The sequence below is a fragment of the Suricata suricatta genome, chromosome 1 (genome assembly GCF_006229205.1).
Source record: "Suricata suricatta isolate VVHF042 chromosome 1, meerkat_22Aug2017_6uvM2_HiC, whole genome shotgun sequence".
NCBI lineage: Eukaryota > Metazoa > Chordata > Mammalia > Carnivora > Herpestidae > Suricata > Suricata suricatta.
In genome coordinates, this window is record NC_043700.1 from 137,472,382 (window position 1) to 137,492,093 (window position 19,712).

A 19,712-nucleotide genomic window follows, 5' to 3' on the forward strand; every position below is an offset into this window, starting at 1 on the left:
AATGAATGGATGAATGCCAGTAAGCCAGTCTCTCAGATTACCTGGAAAGGAGGTTTCATTCACTAATAGGCCTAAAACTGATTTGGTCCAAGACCATGAAAGATTCTCTTTACTCTTCACTATCTAGAATCTGGCCTTGAAACAAATAAAATGGTTTTTTGTTTATTCTACATAACGAGACTATTAAGTCTGTCCATCACATTGTACCTGCTTGGGGGGATAATAACAGTGCTTACACCATAAGATTGTTGTGGAAATTAGAGAACGTAAAGTAAAAAAGCGTTTTAAGGTACCTGGTGTATAGTAAGTGCTCAGTAAGTACTTTTGCCATTAATGTTATCATTGTTATTTTAAATTTAGAGTTTCCTTCTTTTTTTTTATGGTGGAAAAAAAAGGATATTTAGATTTAGCCAGCTGGACGCGTTTAGATGATCCCAGTTTTGTTGGCAGCATCCAAAGCATCGTAGTCAGGAGCCAGTTGAACATATGCTTCCTTTTCTCCATCGGGCCTGATCAGAGTGTTGACCTTAGCCACGTCAATGTCATAGAGCTTCTTCACAGCCTGTTTGATCTGGTGCTTGTTGGCCTTGACATCCACAATGAACACAAGAGTGTTGTCTTCTATTTTCTTCATGGCTGACTCGGTTGTCAGCGGGAACTTGATGATGGCACAGTGGTCACGCTTGTTTCTCCTGGGGGCGCTCTTTCGAGGATATTTGGGCTGCCTTAGGAGACGCAGTGTCTTGGGCCATCGGAATGTAGGTGACCTGCGGATCTTCTTCTTTTTTTTTTTTTTTTTAATGACTATGGACGCCTTTCAGTACTGCTTTCTTGGCCTTCAAAGCCTTTGCTTTGGCTTTGGCTTTGGGAGGGGCAGGGGCTTCCTTCTTTGTCTTCGGCACCATCTTCGTGAAAGGTAGAGTTTCCTTCTTAACCAGCAATGGGTTACTGTCCCTCTCCCTGTCTTGCATAGAGGAGCATTCATTAAATGTTACTATAATATTTTCTCTATCTTATGTAAGTTTTCCATCCTCACTTTGCACAAAGGTTTAGGGCCACAAAAATGGTCATTTAAGAAATGAGTGCATACTGGAACCAGAATCATGCAAAGCAGGGGCTGCCAGTATGTTGGGCTAATTCTTGTGATAGCTTTTTTTTTTCCCAGAACTGTGAGTCACCAGAATATATTCCTGTGCTGTACTCACTTCATTCTTCATTGCACTTGCCTTTGCATCAGTCTAACTGTGAAAGATCTTTTTACAGTGGCTGCTTTTATGGCCTTTGCCATATTGCATATAAATAAAATGGTCTTGGTCCTTCTCTTCTTTCATTTCTGATTTGATTTATTTGGCTTTTTCTCTTTTTTTCTTAAATTTTTAAAAAAATATTTATTTATTTTTGAGAAAGAGAGACAAGCAGGGGAGGGGCAGAGAGAGAGAGGGAGACACAGAATCTGAAGCAGGCTCTAGGCTTTGAGCTGTCAGCACAGAGCCAGACGCGGGGCTCAAACCCATGAGTCATGAGATCATGACCTGACACTTAACCAACTTAGCCACCCAGATGCCTCTCTCCTTTCATCTGGAAGAGTCAGGTTAAAGGGTTTATCAATTTTGCTTATTTTTTAAAGAATGAGTTCTTGGTTTCATTAAACAATCCCACATTGGAGCTTTAGAGAGGCAACTCACTTGTCCCATTTCTCTGTGAAGCTGTCTAGTCTTCTATGAACCCTTTGAGAATACGTCTCACCAGTATGGAATATATTTTATATACATGAAAATTAGGCATATCAGCTTTTTCCCAGTCTGCATACAAGCAGTATAGTTTTCTGCCACATTCACTGCCCTCACCTTACCACTCCCTCTCCATTTCTGAGATGAGGTATTTGTTTAAAACTGGTTTATGTAATTTTCTTAGAAATTCTTTCAAAGGATGATGTAAAAAGCAAGTCCCCAGAAAGATGACAATTCATAATAGGTCAACCCTGAACCAACTCTTCATTCTTAATCTTGAACACAACTATTTTTTGTGCCATTTTTGTCAAACTTCTTACAACAAAATTTGTCATACAATGAAATTGTCATTCTCCAAATGAATCATGTCAATACGAGTTCATATAACCTTTTCTTTTGTTTTTAACCTGATAGATAAATTCATTAAGCTCTGCTTGTACTAGTCTTGCCAGGTATCTGAGGCTGTGTTTTCTGGCTCTATCACCTGTTCTCCATTAAGGTTCCAAAGAACTTAACAAGCAAAAGAAAGAGGACATCAATTCTTCCCTGCTGACATTATTCTTTGCATTCCTTACTTATCACCTCTTCTAGGCTGTCCCCTCCTGCCACCCAAAAACTATATCCATAGTCATTTAATACAAAGGGAAAGTTGTCAGCCTAATAGCTATGCAAATAGCCTCACAGACTTTAAAATCCAGCCTGGCCTTGATTAGAACACCTTGCTAGCTACTGAATAGATGGAAGAGGTACTTTTCCTAGAAACATGATGACATTGCTCATATACATATGAAAACAGAATCCTAAATATAAGAAATAATTGCCTAGAGTGTTGACAGTCACCAATTTTGAGTGTAAGTTAAAGATGGAGAAGAAATGCTGTCCGTGAACGAACTTGACTTGCCTCGGGGTGACCATGGTTTGAATAGACAGTACTTACTTCTCAAATGTATAGCAAGCTGATCATTTTCTAGATCTCACTTGAATTAAATAGTGTATCACCTCATTTATCCATCAGAAAGATGGGATATCTGGCCATAAAAACCTGTTCAGAGTTGTTAAAATATAGATATTTGGGAATATATTTCTTAAGACAATCCCCACAGATAGGAGAGAAGTTATCAATAGCAAAGCCAAATGGGGTGACACCCTATTATTTAAACTAACAAGCTGGGAACAAACCTTCATGAAATACAGTCCCCTAGGGGCACCTGGGTGGCTCATTTGGTTAAGTGCCTGACTTCAGCTCAGGTTATGATCTAGCGGTTTGTGGGTTTGAGCCCCATGCTGGGCTCTGTGCTGACAGCTAGCTCAGAGCCTGGAGCCTGTCTTCAGATTTCTTGTCTCCCACTCTCTGACCCTCCCCTGCTCACACTGTCTCTTTCTTTCTCTCAAAAATAAAAATTAAAACAAAATTAAAAAAAAAAAAAGATATGCAGTCCCCTAGCCAGCCAGAATCCTATCGGTCCAAATAGAGTAAGGCTAACTTTTTCCCTATTTCTTCCCCTTAATTATTTACCTGCCCCTAAATTACTTCCTCATTGCTCTGTTGTAACGTTAGAGATTCCACTATTGCAATCATTTTGGGGGAGGAGGCTAAGGTTTATTTAGTTTTCAAAGCCCTCTTACTACTAAATGCCAACTTCATCAAGCTCCCACTTACCTGTCAAATCTCAGCTCCCATATGACCTCTTCTCTGGATTCCACCCACCCAGCCTGTCTGCTGGTTTTCTTGGGCAATTGGAGCCACTCTGACCAGGCCCTCATTGCCCCTTTTCTGTGTGTCTGAGTTCCCACTATATGAACAGCTCTTTCTAAAGTGTCTTAGAAGGTTTGATAAAATGACCCCAGGGTGCTGGTGAGGGTAGGTAGCAATTATAAATAAGTTGATTGGAGTAGACTTAATTGAGAAACTAACATTTGAACAAAGACTTGAAGAAGTGAGAGGGTTATCCACTGAGATATCTGGAAATAATATTTTCCAGGCAGATAAAACAACCAGATGTAACAAACATTCAGGGAATAAAACCTCACCTCCTGCTAGGTTCCTCTTGCCTAAGCCACTTACTATGCTAACCTTCACCCCCAGCAGATGCTGCTTTAGTAGGTAGGGCAAATCTGCCTAAGAACTAGAGCGGCAGAGAGCTCCTCCCCCAGAAGATCAGCACAAATGCCTCACATGCTCCAAGTCATAGAGTTCTGCAAAGCTTCAGCTCTTGTGGAAGTAGCATAGGGTCTCTTTTAACAAGCAGACCAGAGCACTCTTATTATAACTCTGCACACTCTGGCCAAGGTCCAAACACTCCCCACTGCAGGCACATTGACTTGCTTAATGACTAATTGAAAGGCTAAAATTGCTATCAACAATAATGGAGACTTGCAGGTAGACCAGATTTTGAGGGGTGACCAAGAGTTCCATTTTGGATATATTAATTTCAAGACGTCTGTTAGACCCTGAAGTGGAGCTGTTCAGTAGGAAGTGTGATGCACAAGTCTGGACTTAAGGAGAGGGTTCAAGGGTAGAGTTCTACGTCTGGGAGTCATTGGCACATAAATGTGGTTATCTCTTTCTATATTTTGACATTCTTTTTCTCCTTCCCTACTCATTGTATTCTTTCTGCATTAATTTTTTTTCATGATTATTTATTTGAGAGAGAGAGACAGCGCACATGAAAGCAGGGGAGAGGCAGAAAGAGGGAGAGAGAATTCTAAGCAGGTTCTGTGCTATCAGCACGGAACCTGTCTTGGTGCTCGAACCACAAACTGAGACCATAACCTGAGCTGAAATCAAGAGTCAGATGCTGAACTGTCAACACAGAATCTTACACAGGGCTCAAACTCACCAATTATGAGATCATGACCGGAGTGAAGTCAGACACTTAACTGACTGAGCCACCCAGGCACCCCCAGAAGTTCCTATTCTATAAACTTATACTATAACTTGTAAACTTGCATAACTGCACCAAGGTGCCCTTCTTAAACTGTTTAAATTTTTACCATGTACATGTTTTCTTTCAAAAAATATAACACATGTATCTATTTGCTGATGTAAGTTCAGGCCCAGAAATAGCAAGTTAAATAAAATGAAGTGACAGTAGGAATATGGGTCCCTTTTTTGACCGGATGGCCTCAGGGGTATCAAAATGTGAATGACACCAAGAAAAATGTGTCACAACTGGGTCCATCCAATGTGTTTTGACACAAATCTTACCAACAATGGAGAGTTTTCAGAAAAGATCTGATTAGTGGTCATTCTTAATTATTGGCCTATCTTATAGATGAGAGATTCATCTATATGAAGGTGGGAAAGAGCAGAGATGAGGGAGGACCTGGAGTCTGACTGAATGTGGGGCAGGAAAAGGTCAGCCTATGATGACACCTAAATCCTTCACTTAGGCAGCTGAATGACCTGTAGTGTAATAAAATAGAAAAACAGAGGAACAGGGGGCCTGGGGGGAAATAACAAATGCCTTTCCTTCACCTTGAGCTCTTTGGCCCATAGGATAGGGCACAGTCATGAGTAATCATGTTTCAGAGTAGGATGAGGGTGTAAGGTATGGGGACAATTCTTTGCAGTGGGGACAATAATTGAATCTCAAAAGAAGAGAAAAATCCCTGTGTGGATGATGAGTTCTGGAAAGAGGTTTGGCTAAATTAAAATGATATCATATTAGTATTGGCACCAAGAAGAAACTAGGCACACAGGCAGCAGTCCAGACCAAGATTATAGCGTGTGACGACCTGGTGGGAAAGACTGGCACTGCTGGCACGGAGTAGCGGTCAGGATGTCTTAAACAGCCTGATGAACCACCATGTCATGAGGAAGAAATGCACCTCACCCAGAAACACACAGAGGGTCTCTTTCTGGAGGTTTTATGTCTCAGCATCCCACAGTCTGGGTGTAACCAGGGTGGAGCTGGTTCTGTTAGCTAAAGCGGAAGTAATGGAGATAATGGTGTAATGGAGGATAAAAATCAGGACTCATGCCTTGGCTCTGCCACTACTCGGTTTTATAATATCTGGCAAGTCAGTGGTTTGTGTTGATTTAAAAGTTTCCTCTGTGAGAGGTGATCAAATATGAAGCAATTGTTATTTTGACAGTTTATATAGTTGAAGAGCAAATAACCCAGACTCGGGTATGGGAAGGCTCCCTGGAGGAGGTGATATACAAACTGAGATCATTCCTTTAGATGTTAGGTCAGGTTTAGGGTAAGGAGGCAGGGCAAGGGGAACCAATTTAAGTGGAAGCAGCAGTATGAACATGAGCTTCAAGCCAAGAAATGGAGAGTACCTTCGCAACAACTGTGAGCAATGTGATGCGGCTCCTAGAGCATAAAGAGATGAGAGGCATTCACCTCTTCAGTTCTTTTCATTTGCTTTCTAAAATAAATATTAGTGTTGACATTTTATAGAAGAAGACACTGAAATTCAGAAGCGTTACTTGCCTGAAATCACTTAACCTGTAAATGGTAGAACTAATAGGATCCGTCTGCCTCAAATCCTGTTTTAACTACTAATTTTTACCACTTCCCCAGATTGACACATGAATGGGGCAGGGCAGTGGGGGTGGAGAAGTAATGAAGGTACACTTTTCTCAATACATCCAAGCAGGTTCCTTTTGAAAAACTCTTTGAACCTAAAGAGAAAAATCATAGTGAAAAAAATGTGCAATGTGTGAGACAGTTTCAAACCACAAACATAAGGAAGTAAAAGATTTCTAGTAAAATTAGTCAGATAAATAAATGAATCACTAACCCTTGTTTCTTCTTAGTATTTCACTGTATCCTTTAGAAACTATCTCACATTTAGGCATAATTAATACAAGCCAAATATGGTGACCTTGATTCTTCATCATAAATATGCATAAAAAGCCATAGCAATTTGATATTCTTTTACAACTAATTCATCCACAGCAATTCCATTTTATTTTTTCTGAGTTTATTTATTTATTTTGAAGGAGACAGATATAGAGCAAGTGGAAGAGGAGCAGAGAGAGAGAAATAGAGAGAGAGGGAGAGAAAGGGAGGCTCAAATCCACAAAAACTGTGAGATCATGACTTGAGCCAAAACCAAGAGTGGACTGAGGCACCCAGGAACCCCCCAGCAATTCCATTTTTAAAAAACCATGTATGTATTCCAGAGACTGACCGCAGGTGTGACCTTTCCTTGAGTCCTCCTCCTGGAAACGCTTGCCGCCGGTATAGGTCATGCTTATGCATTCTAAGGTCTTTTCTTTGTATTCTGCATCTTGCAGGTTCATTACAATGTAGTTAGGTGTGAATTTTATGTTTCTATCATGCTTAGAATTTGTTGGGCTTCTAAATATGAAAATTTCATCTGTCTATAAAATTCTTAATCATTATTGTCTCAAATATTACTTTTCATCTATTCTCCTCCCCTCATTGTCTAGAATTCCTTTCAGAAATAAGTTAGATATTCTCAATATAATTCTTGAAGACTCAGTCTTCTTTTTTATATTCTGTATTTGCATCTTTCTAGTGAATATTAGATTCATCTAAAATAATGGTCTTGCTAGTTGAATATAAGCTATTGCTTAAGTTCACCGAGTTGTCTACCAGCTACTCCACAAATGGCCTTCCTCATCCTGGGGTGACTCCTGGCCATGTCTCTGTGGTGTGTTTCCACTCTTCTGTCCTAGGGTGCTAGACCCTGAGTGGATTCCTGACATAAACCTTGCTGATTAGATCCTTTTCTCTTTAAATCTTTAAATTTGGAATTTTATGTTCTAAAACACCCAGTCTTGTCTTTGTGGTCCTGAGGTAGTTCTTGCATCAAGCCCAAATTGAGAGCTAACTGTTAGTGTTTAATACTTTATGATTTTTCACACTTACTTTCAAAGCAATTTTGTTTTAGTATTTCCTCTTAACAATCCTGGGAAGAATGAAGAAACTTTGTTTTTGCTTTCTTTGCTATGTTTTCACAGTTACAACAGAGTGTAGAGAAGTTAAGATACCTGCTCAGAATTGCAGACCTTGGACCTTTTGCTTGGGGCTCTTCTAATGCATGCATATCACCTCTTGAAGGCACAATAGTCTCTCCGGAGGAAATGTGTTTTCTCAGTTGGCTTTGTTTTTCCTTCTCACACATGAAGACACACATGGAGTGATCAAATCCTTTGAAGGATTCAATTCATAAAAACTCCCACCTCCCTGAGAACCATTTCTTCATTCTACAGTGGTAAGTCCCAGATGGCCATGTTCAAACCATGTAACCACTGTCCCTTGATCACAGTTTATTGGAGCTGTGTGGACACCTGAATCAATATAGCCAATAATATCTTTTCTTTCAGGAATTGGAAATTGAATCTTAAGGAAAGTAAGACCCAAAAAATCAGAGAAAACAAAGAAACTCCAGTCCAGCAGAGAGAGGCAAAGACATGACAATGAAAAGAGAAAGTCCTGAGGACTTCAGTGTCTGTGGCTTGAATTCCTTTCTGCTATGGACTGAATGTTTGTGTCCCTCCAAAATTCATATGTCTAAATCCAAATCTCAATGTGGTGGTGTTTGGAGGTGGGGTCCTTGGGAAGTAACTGGGTCATGAGAGTAGAACCCTCATGTATGGTATTAGTGTATTATGTATGCATGTAGTGTTTTATACATGTATATATGTATGTAGTGTATTAGTAATTTATGTATGGTATTAGTGCCCTTATAAAAAAAAATGGTCTGAGAGCCAGCTCTCTTTTTCCTCCATGTGAAAACACAGCAAGGAAATGGTTATTTGTAAGCCAGAAAGAAAACTTTCTCAAGTATTTCAACCATGCTGGCACCCTGACCTTGAACTCCTGACTCCCAGAACTATGAGAAATAAATGTTTGTTGTTTAAGCCACCCAATCTATGGTAATTTGTTAGCAGCCCTAATTGAGAACATCAGTCATCTGTCAACATATTTTTATCTTCAGAAATGGTTAAAAAAAAAAGATGTTTATTCTCTCAGTATGGTGTTACATATGCAGAAATTCTACCTAGAAGAAGGCAAATGATTAGAACACAGGTTTAGTTCTGTATATTCCATTTCATCTTTCTGATTCAGCATCCTCATAATCTTTTCTGGGTCTCAATGGTCTTAAGTTTCCTCTCCTTCCTCTTCCAACATGATGACCTTACAGTTTCCTAGAGTGGGTAGCTTCTACCCTGGACTGATGTTATCTATCAGCCTTGCTTTATTTAAGGGTAAATTCTTAAAACTTAAGACCACTCTATTGTGTAAGTGTATGAACCCCCCCATTTTCATATGATCAAATGCATACATCTTATGATGAATGAAAAGTTCCTCTAAAAGAGTATTGCAATTTTCAAGAATGTAGATAAATAACCTTACTTTATACTGAGAGCCAAGGTTATGGGTGACTAAAATGGGGAGCAAGTTAAAGCCTTTGGAACTCAAAAGTTCAAGCAATCAAAAGGCCAGTGTGCTGATAAGTTAATCAAGAGATATGCTAATGTCAAGTGAAAAGCAGTGATCAAACGCCAGAGTCCATTGGAGAGTTAACTGGTAGGGCACAGCAAGGAAGAGGTGGATCTGCTAAGATATACTGAGCCTAACCGAGAAACTTCTCACCTACTGTAAGAGTCTGAGAGGTTATTCTTCCAACATAATGGAAATTTCATTACCTTTCCTTCCATTATTCCCTCACAAGTAGCCAATCACCTGCTTGAAAATACTGTTTAGGTTGTCAGAATAAGTAAATAAGGTTATTCATTTTAGTCATAAATTAACATAACTCAGGGCTACTTAAAATTTTTTTTAATGTTTATTTTTGAGAGAGAGAGAGAGAGAGAGAGAGAGCAAGTGGGGGAGGGGCAGACAGGGAGAAATAGAATCCAAAGCAGTCTCCAGGCTCTGAGCTGTCAGCACAGAGCCTGAGGTGGGGCTCAAACTCATGGACAGGGAGATCATAACCTTAACTGAAGTCAGATGCTCAACTCAGGCACCCCATCGGTGCTACTCTCAAAAAAAACTCTGGAGGATGTCCAAGCTCACGATGATAGCAAGGGCTTCTGATACCCATAGGATGTGATGTTCCTTGTGTGACCATCAGTTAGGAGCACTACAATACAAGCAGAGTTACATGTAACTATACAGATACTAGGATTACCCATGTGTGGCCCCTTGTAAGAAAACAAGAAAAAACCTGGAAGAATAAAGAAAAAAGCCCATGTATTTGGTAAGCAGAAAACTAATAGCAGCCATAATTAAGCCCTTTATGTGTATTATCCCATGATAGAACAAAGTAGGAACAAATGAAAGCATGTAAATCTCAATGTTAAGTGAGTTATCCAAAATGACATAAATTATAGCTGTAGATCTGGAACACTAACCCATAGCTCTATGAGTCACAAACCTGCCCTCTTCCCACTACATTATACTACTCAACTGCCAAGGTGATCCCCTGGTGAATCATAGCCCCACATACTCTTAATTTGTTTTCCTTTTTTTGTTTAAATTAATGTTAATTTCTTTTTATTTTAGAGAGAAAGTGCAAGAGGGGGAAAGGGGCAAAAGGAGAGGGAGAGAGAGAATCTTAGGCAGGCTCCATGCTCGGCGAGAAGCCTGAGGATGGTTGATCCCATACCCCTGCGATCATGAACTGAGCCGAAATCAGGAGCAGGACACTCAACTGACTGAGCTGCCCAGGCCTTTCCATTTTTTAATTTAAAAACCCCACAAAATTTAGTTTTTCTAGTATGAGTCATAATCTCTCTCTTCTTACACACTGTGATGGCTTAAAAACCCTACCCTGACTTTTTCTTCTCCACAGGTTAATCAAATACACTCCCATTATCACTTGCCTGTCCTTGCCATATCTTCTCCATTAACCAGTTTGCAAATTCCATTTGGAGTCTATGTTCTAGAAATGTTGTGCTGGGAGTAATTTTTTTTTTCTGAAGGGGAATTTATTTTCCTTAAAACTTCTTTCAGCAAATGTGTCTATTGCCTGTCTATGTTGTCTGCATAATATAGGTTCTAGCAATATTAGATTATTTTTATATTCAATGGGGATATTTGTAACACAGGTCAACTTGGATATCATGTTACACAGAAGGTAAGGACCAATGATTCTCAAATTTGGTCATGCATCAGAATCTCCTGGAAGGCTTGTGAAAACACAGGTGTTTGGGCCCACCCCCAGTGCTGATTTCAGTAAGTCTAAGCTGAGGCCTAAGAATGTGAATTTCTAACAAGTTGCCAGGTGATGGTAATTCAGTTGGGACCACACTTTTGGATTCTCTGGTGTAGAATCATTCTAATTTTATTCTAATCTATGGCAGAGTCTGTATATATTCAGACTTTATCTGAATTAAATATCTTTAATTAGAAGAAAAGAGAGGGAGTTTGGTTATGAAAATCCTTGGCATTCATTATACCTGTTGATAATCTTTTTGATAATAATCATCACCCATTCAGCCTCAGGATCCAAACAAATTAACTTCCCATCTTCCAATGTGACTCTGGGGGTAAAAAAAAAAAGAGCATTCTAGTTAAGTAATAAGTGTACATAATTCAATAATGCTTTAAATTTATTGATTAAAATTTAACAACATGAAATTTTACACTTAAAATAAACATATGGATTTCTCAAACTACATTAATTATATGATTGGAATATGATTTTCAGTCATACCAGTGTACATAATAAAATTTAAAAAATCAACTAAAGATCAAATTTTTTCTTGAAGGTTTTGAGATATCAACTATGCAGCAAACATTTAGTAGACTTCTGCTACATAATTGTCAGACTCTGGAAAATCTACATAATGGTAATATCTTCTGGGATGCCAGTTATCAACCACTTACTGTATATTCTTTATCATTATACCTGTGCCAATCATGTTAGTTTTTAGGACCTCATTAAAAACTCATTTATTTCTGGGGGAGAGGAGAACATAATTGCTTGTTTAAATTAATTCTGTAGTTTAAGTTGTTTCTATAGTTTTCTATAGTTTTTTAAAGTTTATTTAGTTATTTTGAGAGAGAGCATGAGTGGGAGAGAGTTAAACACAGAAGGACAGAGAAAGAATCCCAAGCAAGCTTTGCACTGTCAGCACAGAGCCTGATGCAGGGCCGCACTCACGAAGCCATGAGATCATGATCCCAGCCAAAATCAGGAGCAGATGCCTAACTGCTTGAGCCACTGGGACACTATGCTTCTATGGTTTTCAACTGTACTTCACAGAACCACAAATCTCTACCTCTGTGAAGTTCATTGCATGAATGGAAGGGGTAGATCATAATAACATCTATAATAAAAATAATAATGTAATAACAACACTTTAGCAAATTTCCAATACACAGATAGCCACAAAACATGATACATAATAGTAAAGCCTCAAAAGTATTCCTTTTGAGAGCAGAAACAAGATAAGGGGAGGTGCTATTACCACAGCCATTTCCACAAAGCTAGAAAGACAAAAGGCATAAAGTTCCAAAGGAGAAAAGTAAACTGCCATTATTGCCAGATAACCTGCCTACTCGAGTAAAGTGTTGGTGGTTATAAAATTAATATAAAATTTTGTCTAAATGCTAATACTAACTAGAATAAAATTTTATAAAGTTATTCTTTCCAGTAGCATCAAAAAATATATAATGACTAGAAATGTGTGTTTTTTAATAAAAAAGAAATGGAAGACTTTTATGGAGAAAACTATAAAACTTTGGTTCAAGACATTTAAAGTAGCCCTTGATAAAGTGGAAGCCATTCTATGTTCTTGAAATAACTGAGAATCATAAGAACATCCGCAATTCACAAATTAATCTATAATTTCAAAGAAATTCACTAAAAATTATAATTAAATTAGTGCAAATTTGCAAGCTGCATCTAATATTTATACGGAAGAGCAAAAATCTAAGAAAATGTTCTCTGAAGACAATGGGAAGAATTTTTCTTTCTTGAATTTAAGAATTATTATAAAATGTTAATGATAGCTCACAGTATAGACAAATTGATTAATCGGACAGAGTTAAGAATTGAGGGGAACTCAATTTATGGTAGAAGTAGCACTGTGTATCAGTGGGGCAATGATGATGTTTTAATAAGTAGTGCTGGAATAATTGATGAACCATTTAGAAAAATAAAATAAAATTAGACAAGTCTCTCACATCACATACTAAAATCAGTTCCAGGTGACTTAAAGTCTTAAATGCAAAGGAAAAAATTATAAAAGTTTTAGAGGACAATATAGAAGAATATTTCTGACAAGTCTGTGAAGAAAAGTTTTTTGAAATAAGACTAAATGCACTAATCAGAAAATAGCATGTTGTTTAACTTGATGTATAAAAAAATACAAACTTACATTAATTGAAAGGACACCATAAAAAGAAGGAAAATATGAGCCACAAATTGGAAAATGAGCTTTGCTATCCATAAATCTGACATTAATCTGGATTAATATCCAGAATATGCAAAAATACCTGTGAGTCAATGGGGAAAAGATAATATCCAAGTAGGAAAAGAAGCAAAGAAATGAAGAGCAATTTCACAGAAAAAGGGAACACAATGCTTAGGAATACATGAGAAAAATACTCAACATCATTAATAATAGAGAAATGCAAATTAAAAGAACAGTAATAGGTACTGTTATATACCCATCAGGTTAACAACACCAAGTATTGGCCAATATGTGAAACAACAAATGGTTTTAAGTAGGAAGGAGTGTTCTTTGGTACTGTTACTTTGTAATACACTGTTGCGTAACCTAGTAAGGTCAAAGATGTGCAAACCTTAAACTAGGAAGTAATTCCTAGAGAAACTCTAATATAGGTGAACCAAATATGGAGAATGTTGATAATAGCAAAAACCTGGGAAGAACCCAAATATGCACCAACCGTGAATTGATTAGGCAAATTTGGTATTTGTTGACTTAGTATTCCTACAACAGGATACTAAGTGTCATTTAAATTGAACAAACTATAGCTAAACATACCTGAATGCATGTGTTGCAGAATGAAATGTTGAGTAATAGAAGCAAGTCAAACAAGAGTATATTCAGCATGATATCCTGACTTTCAAAAGCAGGCTGTCTTAGTCCATTTTGGCTGCTATTTATATTAAAAAAAATACCACAGACTGGGTGGCTTAACACATATCGTTTCTCACAGTTTGGGAGGTTGGGAAGTTCATGATCAAAGTGCCATGGATTTGGTGTCTGGTGGGAACCTCTTTCCTGGTTCATACAAGGCCATGTTCTTACTCTGTCCTCACATGTTGGAAGGTTAGGGAGCTCTCTGTGGTCTCTTTTGTAAGGGCACTAATCCCATTGATGAGTGATGAGGGCCTCACCCTCATGAGCTAATCACCTCCCAAAGTTTCCACCTCCTAATAACTGTAACACAGCAGCTTAGGATTTCAACATATAAATTTTGGGGGTGGGGGTGGGGACACACATTCAATCCACAATACAGGCAAAGTAGTAATTGATTTAGATTTCATACATAGATCCTAAAACAATTTTTTAAAAGCAGGAAACAGCAGCTCAATTAGTAGTTATTTCTTAGCTTAGATTTGGAAGTTGTATTAGTTTGCTAGGACTGCAACTGTATACCACAGGCTGGGTGGCCTAAACAACAGAAACTTATTCTCTCAGGCATGGGGCTTTAAGGTCAAGATCAAGGTCCTGGCGGGGTTAGCTTCTTCTGAGGCTTCTCCCCCGAGCTTGCAGATGGCCATCTTCTTGCTGTGTCCTTCCTCACAGGCCTTTTCTGTGTGTGTGTGTGTGTGTGTGTGTGTGTGTGTGTGTGTGTGTGTTCCTGGTATCTCTCTCTCTTATAAGGACACCAGTCATATTGAATTAGGGCCCAGACTTATGACCTCACTTCACCTGATTACCACTTTAATGATCTTATCTCCAAATACAGTCACACTCTGAGCTTTTGGGTGTTAAGAATTCAACATATAAATTTAGAGAGGACACAATTCAGCCCAAACACAAAATAGGTATTTCACATGTGTAGTCTTCTGATGTACTAATTATATACTAATTATATTCTAGATTTTGGCCAGGTGGCAAGTGAACAGATTTTGTTTTATTATTGATCTTTAAACTGCATATATATATATATATATATATATATATATATATATATATATACTCTTTTGTATGCACGTTAGATAGAATCCCAAGAAGACTCACGAAGCTTTCCTCCCTATTCTCCAGGGGCACAATGAGATATTACAACCCACAATTATGTCATGTTAGGTGGCAAAGGGATTTAGCAGATGCAATTAAGGTTACTGAGGAGTTGACTAAATTAATCCAAAGAAAGAATTCACATGTAATCACATGGGCCTTAAAAGCAGAGAGTTATCTCTGGCTAGTAAGAGAAGACAGATATTTGAAGCATGAGATTGGATGAGTGTGGGACAGATTCTCAGTCGCTGATTTGGAAGAAGCTATGTGGAAGAAACTGTAAGAAGCCTCTAGGAGCTTTGAGTGACCATGAGCCAATGGCCAGAAAGAATGTGGATATCTCAGTCCTATGACTACAAAGAACTGAATTCAGCCAACAACTTAAGTCATCTTGGAAGTGGATTCCTCCCAGATCCTTCAGACAAGACTTCAGCCAGCTGACATCTTAATTTAAGCCTACGAAACCCTAAACAAAGAACCATTGGTCAATCCATTGGCCTACTGAGTTACAGAACTTTGAGATAATAAATGGGTTTTTTTCTATGGCACTAAGTTGTGATAACTTATTACTTAGCAATGAACCAAAACACCATGTATGATATAATTCAAAAATTTTTAAAGTTTCAATAAAATGCAGAAGTGTTCTCCACAGCCTCTAAGTTCTGTATTTGTAGACTGATGCTTCAGAAAGATTGTCACACTGGCTTTGAGAGCCACTAGACCATATGGAACTCACTATGTTGCCCAAGTGTATATTAGAGAGATCTCTAGACAACCAAGAATTATATATTATTATTATTATTATTATATATTATTATACATGTATTCTTACTGAGGACCATGGAACTTTGCTCTTGCACATGTTCATTGACTTCAAAGGCCACTCAAAAGAGTTCACACACTAAACATGTTCCTATTTGAGAGCCTTTTATGTTTTTGGAGAAGGTACATGATGTTTCCAGAGAGCATAACCACTGGACAATTATCTTTCCACACTGTACACGAATCATGCTCAGGGCCCTGGTCTCTGGTACTCCCAAGGTAGCACATTTTTAATGCAAATGCCAGCTTTGAAAAGCCTAATCCTAGAGGCTTCCATCCTCCCCCACATCTTTACTACTTACATGATTTCTTTCCTGCCGCAGTGAGCACCTTCAGGTATCAACTGGACATGTTTAATGAATTCAGGAGAAATAAAATCAGAATATGTCTGAATACACTGACATCGCAACTCTTGCCCTTCACAGGGATCGGCTGTGTAAGAAAAGAATGGCAAACCCCGAGTAAGAACAAAGATAGCTGTTATGCTTATCCTTCATCCATGCAGCAGGACACCCAGTTCACAAAATAAGTATTGGCAGGCTAATTTAGAGAGACAAGCACACAAATCTAACCATCTGCTATTTTTATGATCAACAAACACTAAGAATCTACAATGTTTGAGGAATGGATAAGTGCACTAGACCAAGAATTCATTGTTTAAAAGTTTGCAGAGTCAATAAAATAACTTATTTAGTGATGAAATCAACTTGATTTCCTTCTAAGAAAAGTTGTCAACATAAAAATTTTATGTGAATCCTATTGGTTGAAAGAGGCACTTTCTAGCTGCCCACCATCATTGAAATAATGATTTGCAGTAATACTCCTACTGTTGTCTCGAATAAGGCCAGCACAGACCCTTCCAGTTCAATATTTCCAGGAAGTTAAACAGATTTTTAAAATTAATCCAACAAGAAATTCTTTGACACCTCATCATCTAAATAGATGTTCTGCCTAGGTTTTAATTTTAGAGTTTCTACATTTTGCCCAATGCTAAATACAATCCCATTGGCTCTCCAATCTTTTATAAATGTTTGCAATGCCTAGAAGGAAAATACAAAAGCTGTAGCTGCTTTACCCAAGATGCCCAGAGCAAGGATAGCCAGCAGGGGGAACATCTGTGAGCTCTCAGCAGCCATGTCCGTGCTGGAGCTCCAGCCTTGCTGAATGGCGGAATCAACACCGCAGCCCTCTTTTATGTGCTTTCTGTAGCCCTGGGAGATTTTTGTTGTTCACACACTCCCTCTCCATTGAAGGGTGAATGAAGCAGCTTATTAAGTAGTGTGTTTGCCACAAGCCAACAAGGAAACTGTGTTTGTTTTTCTAGCTTTGTTTTAGTAAGGGGAAGGGGAGCTGAGGTTTGGGGGCAGGATGTGAATTTGTTGAAAGGAGAAATGTACTTATTATTTCCTGGGGAGGGAAACTGCATAATCATCAAGAGTTCAGTGCCAGTCAGTTAACAGTGTCTTACACAGTGGAGTTGTAAGAATGTCAATACATTTTTAAAGGTCATGTTTGCACAAAGTAAGTAACTAAGATGTTTTTCCTCAACATGGTATTTGCTTTTGGCTTTTATGCCTATTTGCATAATCCTACTTAAGGTGATAATAAAATCTGCCAAATTCTAAGTGCACTAATAGCATAAGTAACCAACAGAAAACTGAAGTTCAGACTACAATAACCTGTAGTCAGAAATAGCAAACTACAGTTTTGTGATATGAAGGCAGCAGTTTCACTGGGCTTGAAGCTGAAATATGGAAGAGTGAACTATGAACTCCCATTTTTTTCCTTAAGCAGTTTTATAAGTGACCTTCATTATTATTCCACACTGATCACGCTGTTATGTGGTTTTTGTTTTTTTATTTTGTTTGTTTTTGTTTGTATTTGAATTAACAAATCAAATATCAAAGCATTGGCATTACTCTCCTCACTCTGTCATGACCAAGAACCACAGAATGGGTGGCTTAAACAAGAACCATTTTTTTTGTCTTGGAGTTCTGGAGGCCAGAAGCCCAAAATCATGGTGCACAAAAAGTTGGTTCTTTCTGAGGGCCTTTCTCTTTGGCTTAGAGATGGTTGTCTTCATTTTCACACAGTGTTCTCTCTGTGTGATTGTCTGCCTCCGAATTTCCCCTTTGTATAGAGACATCAGTCATCCTGGATTAGGGCCACTTCCTGACTTCACTTTAATTTGGTTACCTCTCTAGAGACCTTGTCTCCCAATGAGATACTGCAAGTTAGGACTTTAACCTGTGAATCTGGGGAGTGGCCATGAGGGGAAACAATTCAACCCACAGCAGCATTTAGCTGAAGAATCAGTGATTACTGAAGGGCTGATGTGGCCTGAAGGTACACCTAGCCTAAATCATAAGAAGGTGTTTTCATTTGACAATCATCAGTGAGCATGTATTATCTGCCAAGGCCTCTGCGAGACATTAAATATTCAAAGAATGAAAATGGGGTGTCTGCTCATGAGGAATTCAGAGGCTGTTTGGAGATAGACATGTAAATAGACTAAACTAGAGGGTGATCTGTGTTAAACTAGATATATACCTGAGGCACTCCACAGGCGGAGGAGGGAGGACTTGGAAGGAGGAACAGGGGGAGAGAAGACTTCACTTGGGAAGTAACATTGGAGTTGCTGAAGATGAAAGGATGTTTGTCATAAAAAAGGCTGACAGAACATTCTGGACAGAAATGCATACAGGGACACAGATTCACAAAGGCTTATTCACAATGTTTGTGTCTCCTCAAAATTTACATGTTTGAATCCTAAGCCCCAAGGTGATGGTGTTAGAAGGTACGGTTGTTAGGTCATGAGGATGGAACCCTCATGAATGAGATTAGTGGCCTTATAAAAGACACCCCAGAACTCCCCTGTGCCTCCTGCCATGTGAGACAAGACCAGTCTAAGATCCAAAGAGGCCCTTGCTCAAACCGTGTGGTACCTTAATCTTAGACTTTCAGCTTCCAGAACTGTAAGAAATAAGTTTCTGTTGTGTATAAGCCACAAATACATTGTATTTTGTTACACAGCTGGGGCAGACTAAGACAGCAGTCTTGGCATGTTAAGAAAGAGAAAATAGTTATTCCAATCTCCAGATGAGGTAAGCTTTAATATCTTGACAATATTCAAGTGACTGATCATATATTGGCCTTTATAGAAACCAAAAAGCTGTAGAGTAGTTAGAAACATTATTTAGATACAACCTTGATTTGTTTGTGTCTTATTCCATCCATAACAAGTGAAGTGTCATGTTATCCACATGTCTAGATATTATGATGATAACAAGGGTGTATACAAAGATAAGATAATCAACTATGGAAAGATTCATAATAATTTAGTTTAAATTGAGGTAAGATGGTGGGCTCACCATGAGTGGCTGTCAGGGATGAAAATAGGTATGCCTGGAAGCAGATTTTAAAAGCAGTTTTTCAGAACTCTCTTCTAAAGAAATTCCAAGAAGTGACAGCTAAAGAATTAGTCAAAACAAATATAAGCAACATAACTGACCAAGAATTTAGAACAAGGTCATAAAATTAATCATTGGGCTTGAAAAAGACATGGAAGCCACCAGAAAAGCGATTGCTACAAAGATTATGGACCTTAAACATAGTTTTGATGAATTAAAAAATGTTATAAATGAGGTGCATAATAAAATGGAGGTGGCCACTGCACAGATTGAAGAGGCAGAGAGGAGAATAAGTGAATTAGAAGACACAATTATAGAAAAAGAGGAAGCCAAGAAAAAGAGAGATAAATTGATCCAGGAGCACAAAAGGAGAATTCGAGAACTGAGTGATGCAATCAAACAGAACAATATCCATATCATAGGAAATCCATAAGAAGAAGAGGAAGAGAGAGAAAGGGGATAAAGGGGATAAAGGGGTACTTGAACAAATTATAGCTGAGAATTTCACCAATCTGAGGAAGGAAACAGACATTGAAATCCAACAGGCACAGAAAACTCCCTCAGACATAACTTGAATCGATCTTCTGCATGACATATTATAGT

The 19,712-nt window shown here is 38.3% G+C and overlaps 1 protein-coding gene and 2 pseudogenes across 1 annotated transcript; 1 reads left to right on the forward strand and 2 right to left on the reverse strand.

Annotated features, from left to right (window-relative positions):
- Positions 1 to 379: 379 nt before the first annotated feature.
- Positions 380 to 905, reverse strand: LOC115282923 (annotated as a pseudogene).
- An 8,706-nt stretch (positions 906 to 9,611) lies between these two features.
- Positions 9,612 to 16,923, reverse strand: LOC115283001 (C-X-C motif chemokine 15-like). The gene is made up of 4 exons (XM_029929297.1): positions 16,775 to 16,923; positions 16,002 to 16,131; positions 11,119 to 11,202; positions 9,612 to 9,800 (listed from the first exon to the last, which is right to left on the reverse strand). Exons 1-4 carry the CDS (start codon positions 16,833 to 16,835, stop codon positions 9,788 to 9,790), a joined length of 288 nt encoding a protein of 95 aa, XP_029785157.1. The 5' UTR covers positions 16,836 to 16,923; the 3' UTR covers positions 9,612 to 9,787.
- A 1,560-nt stretch (positions 16,924 to 18,483) lies between these two features.
- LOC115301797 overlaps positions 18,484 to 19,712 on the forward strand; it is a 5,747-nt pseudogene continuing 4,518 nt past the window's right edge.

What these genes read in the sequence shown, in the direction of transcription:
- LOC115283001 (XM_029929297.1), bottom strand. Translation starts at nt 16,835, where the DNA reads ATGGCTGCTGAGAGCTCACAGATGTTCCCCCTGCTGGCTATCCTTGCT. An exon ending in CCTTGCTCTGGGCATCTTGG is followed by an intron (nt 16,132 to 16,774) that starts GTAAAGCAGCTA and finishes TTTCTTACACAG; the next exon opens with CCGATCCCTGTGAAGGGCAA. An exon ending in TGCGGCAGGAAAGAAATCAT is followed by an intron (nt 11,203 to 16,001) that starts GTAAGTAGTAAA and finishes TTTTACCCCCAG; the next exon opens with AGTCACATTGGAAGATGGGA.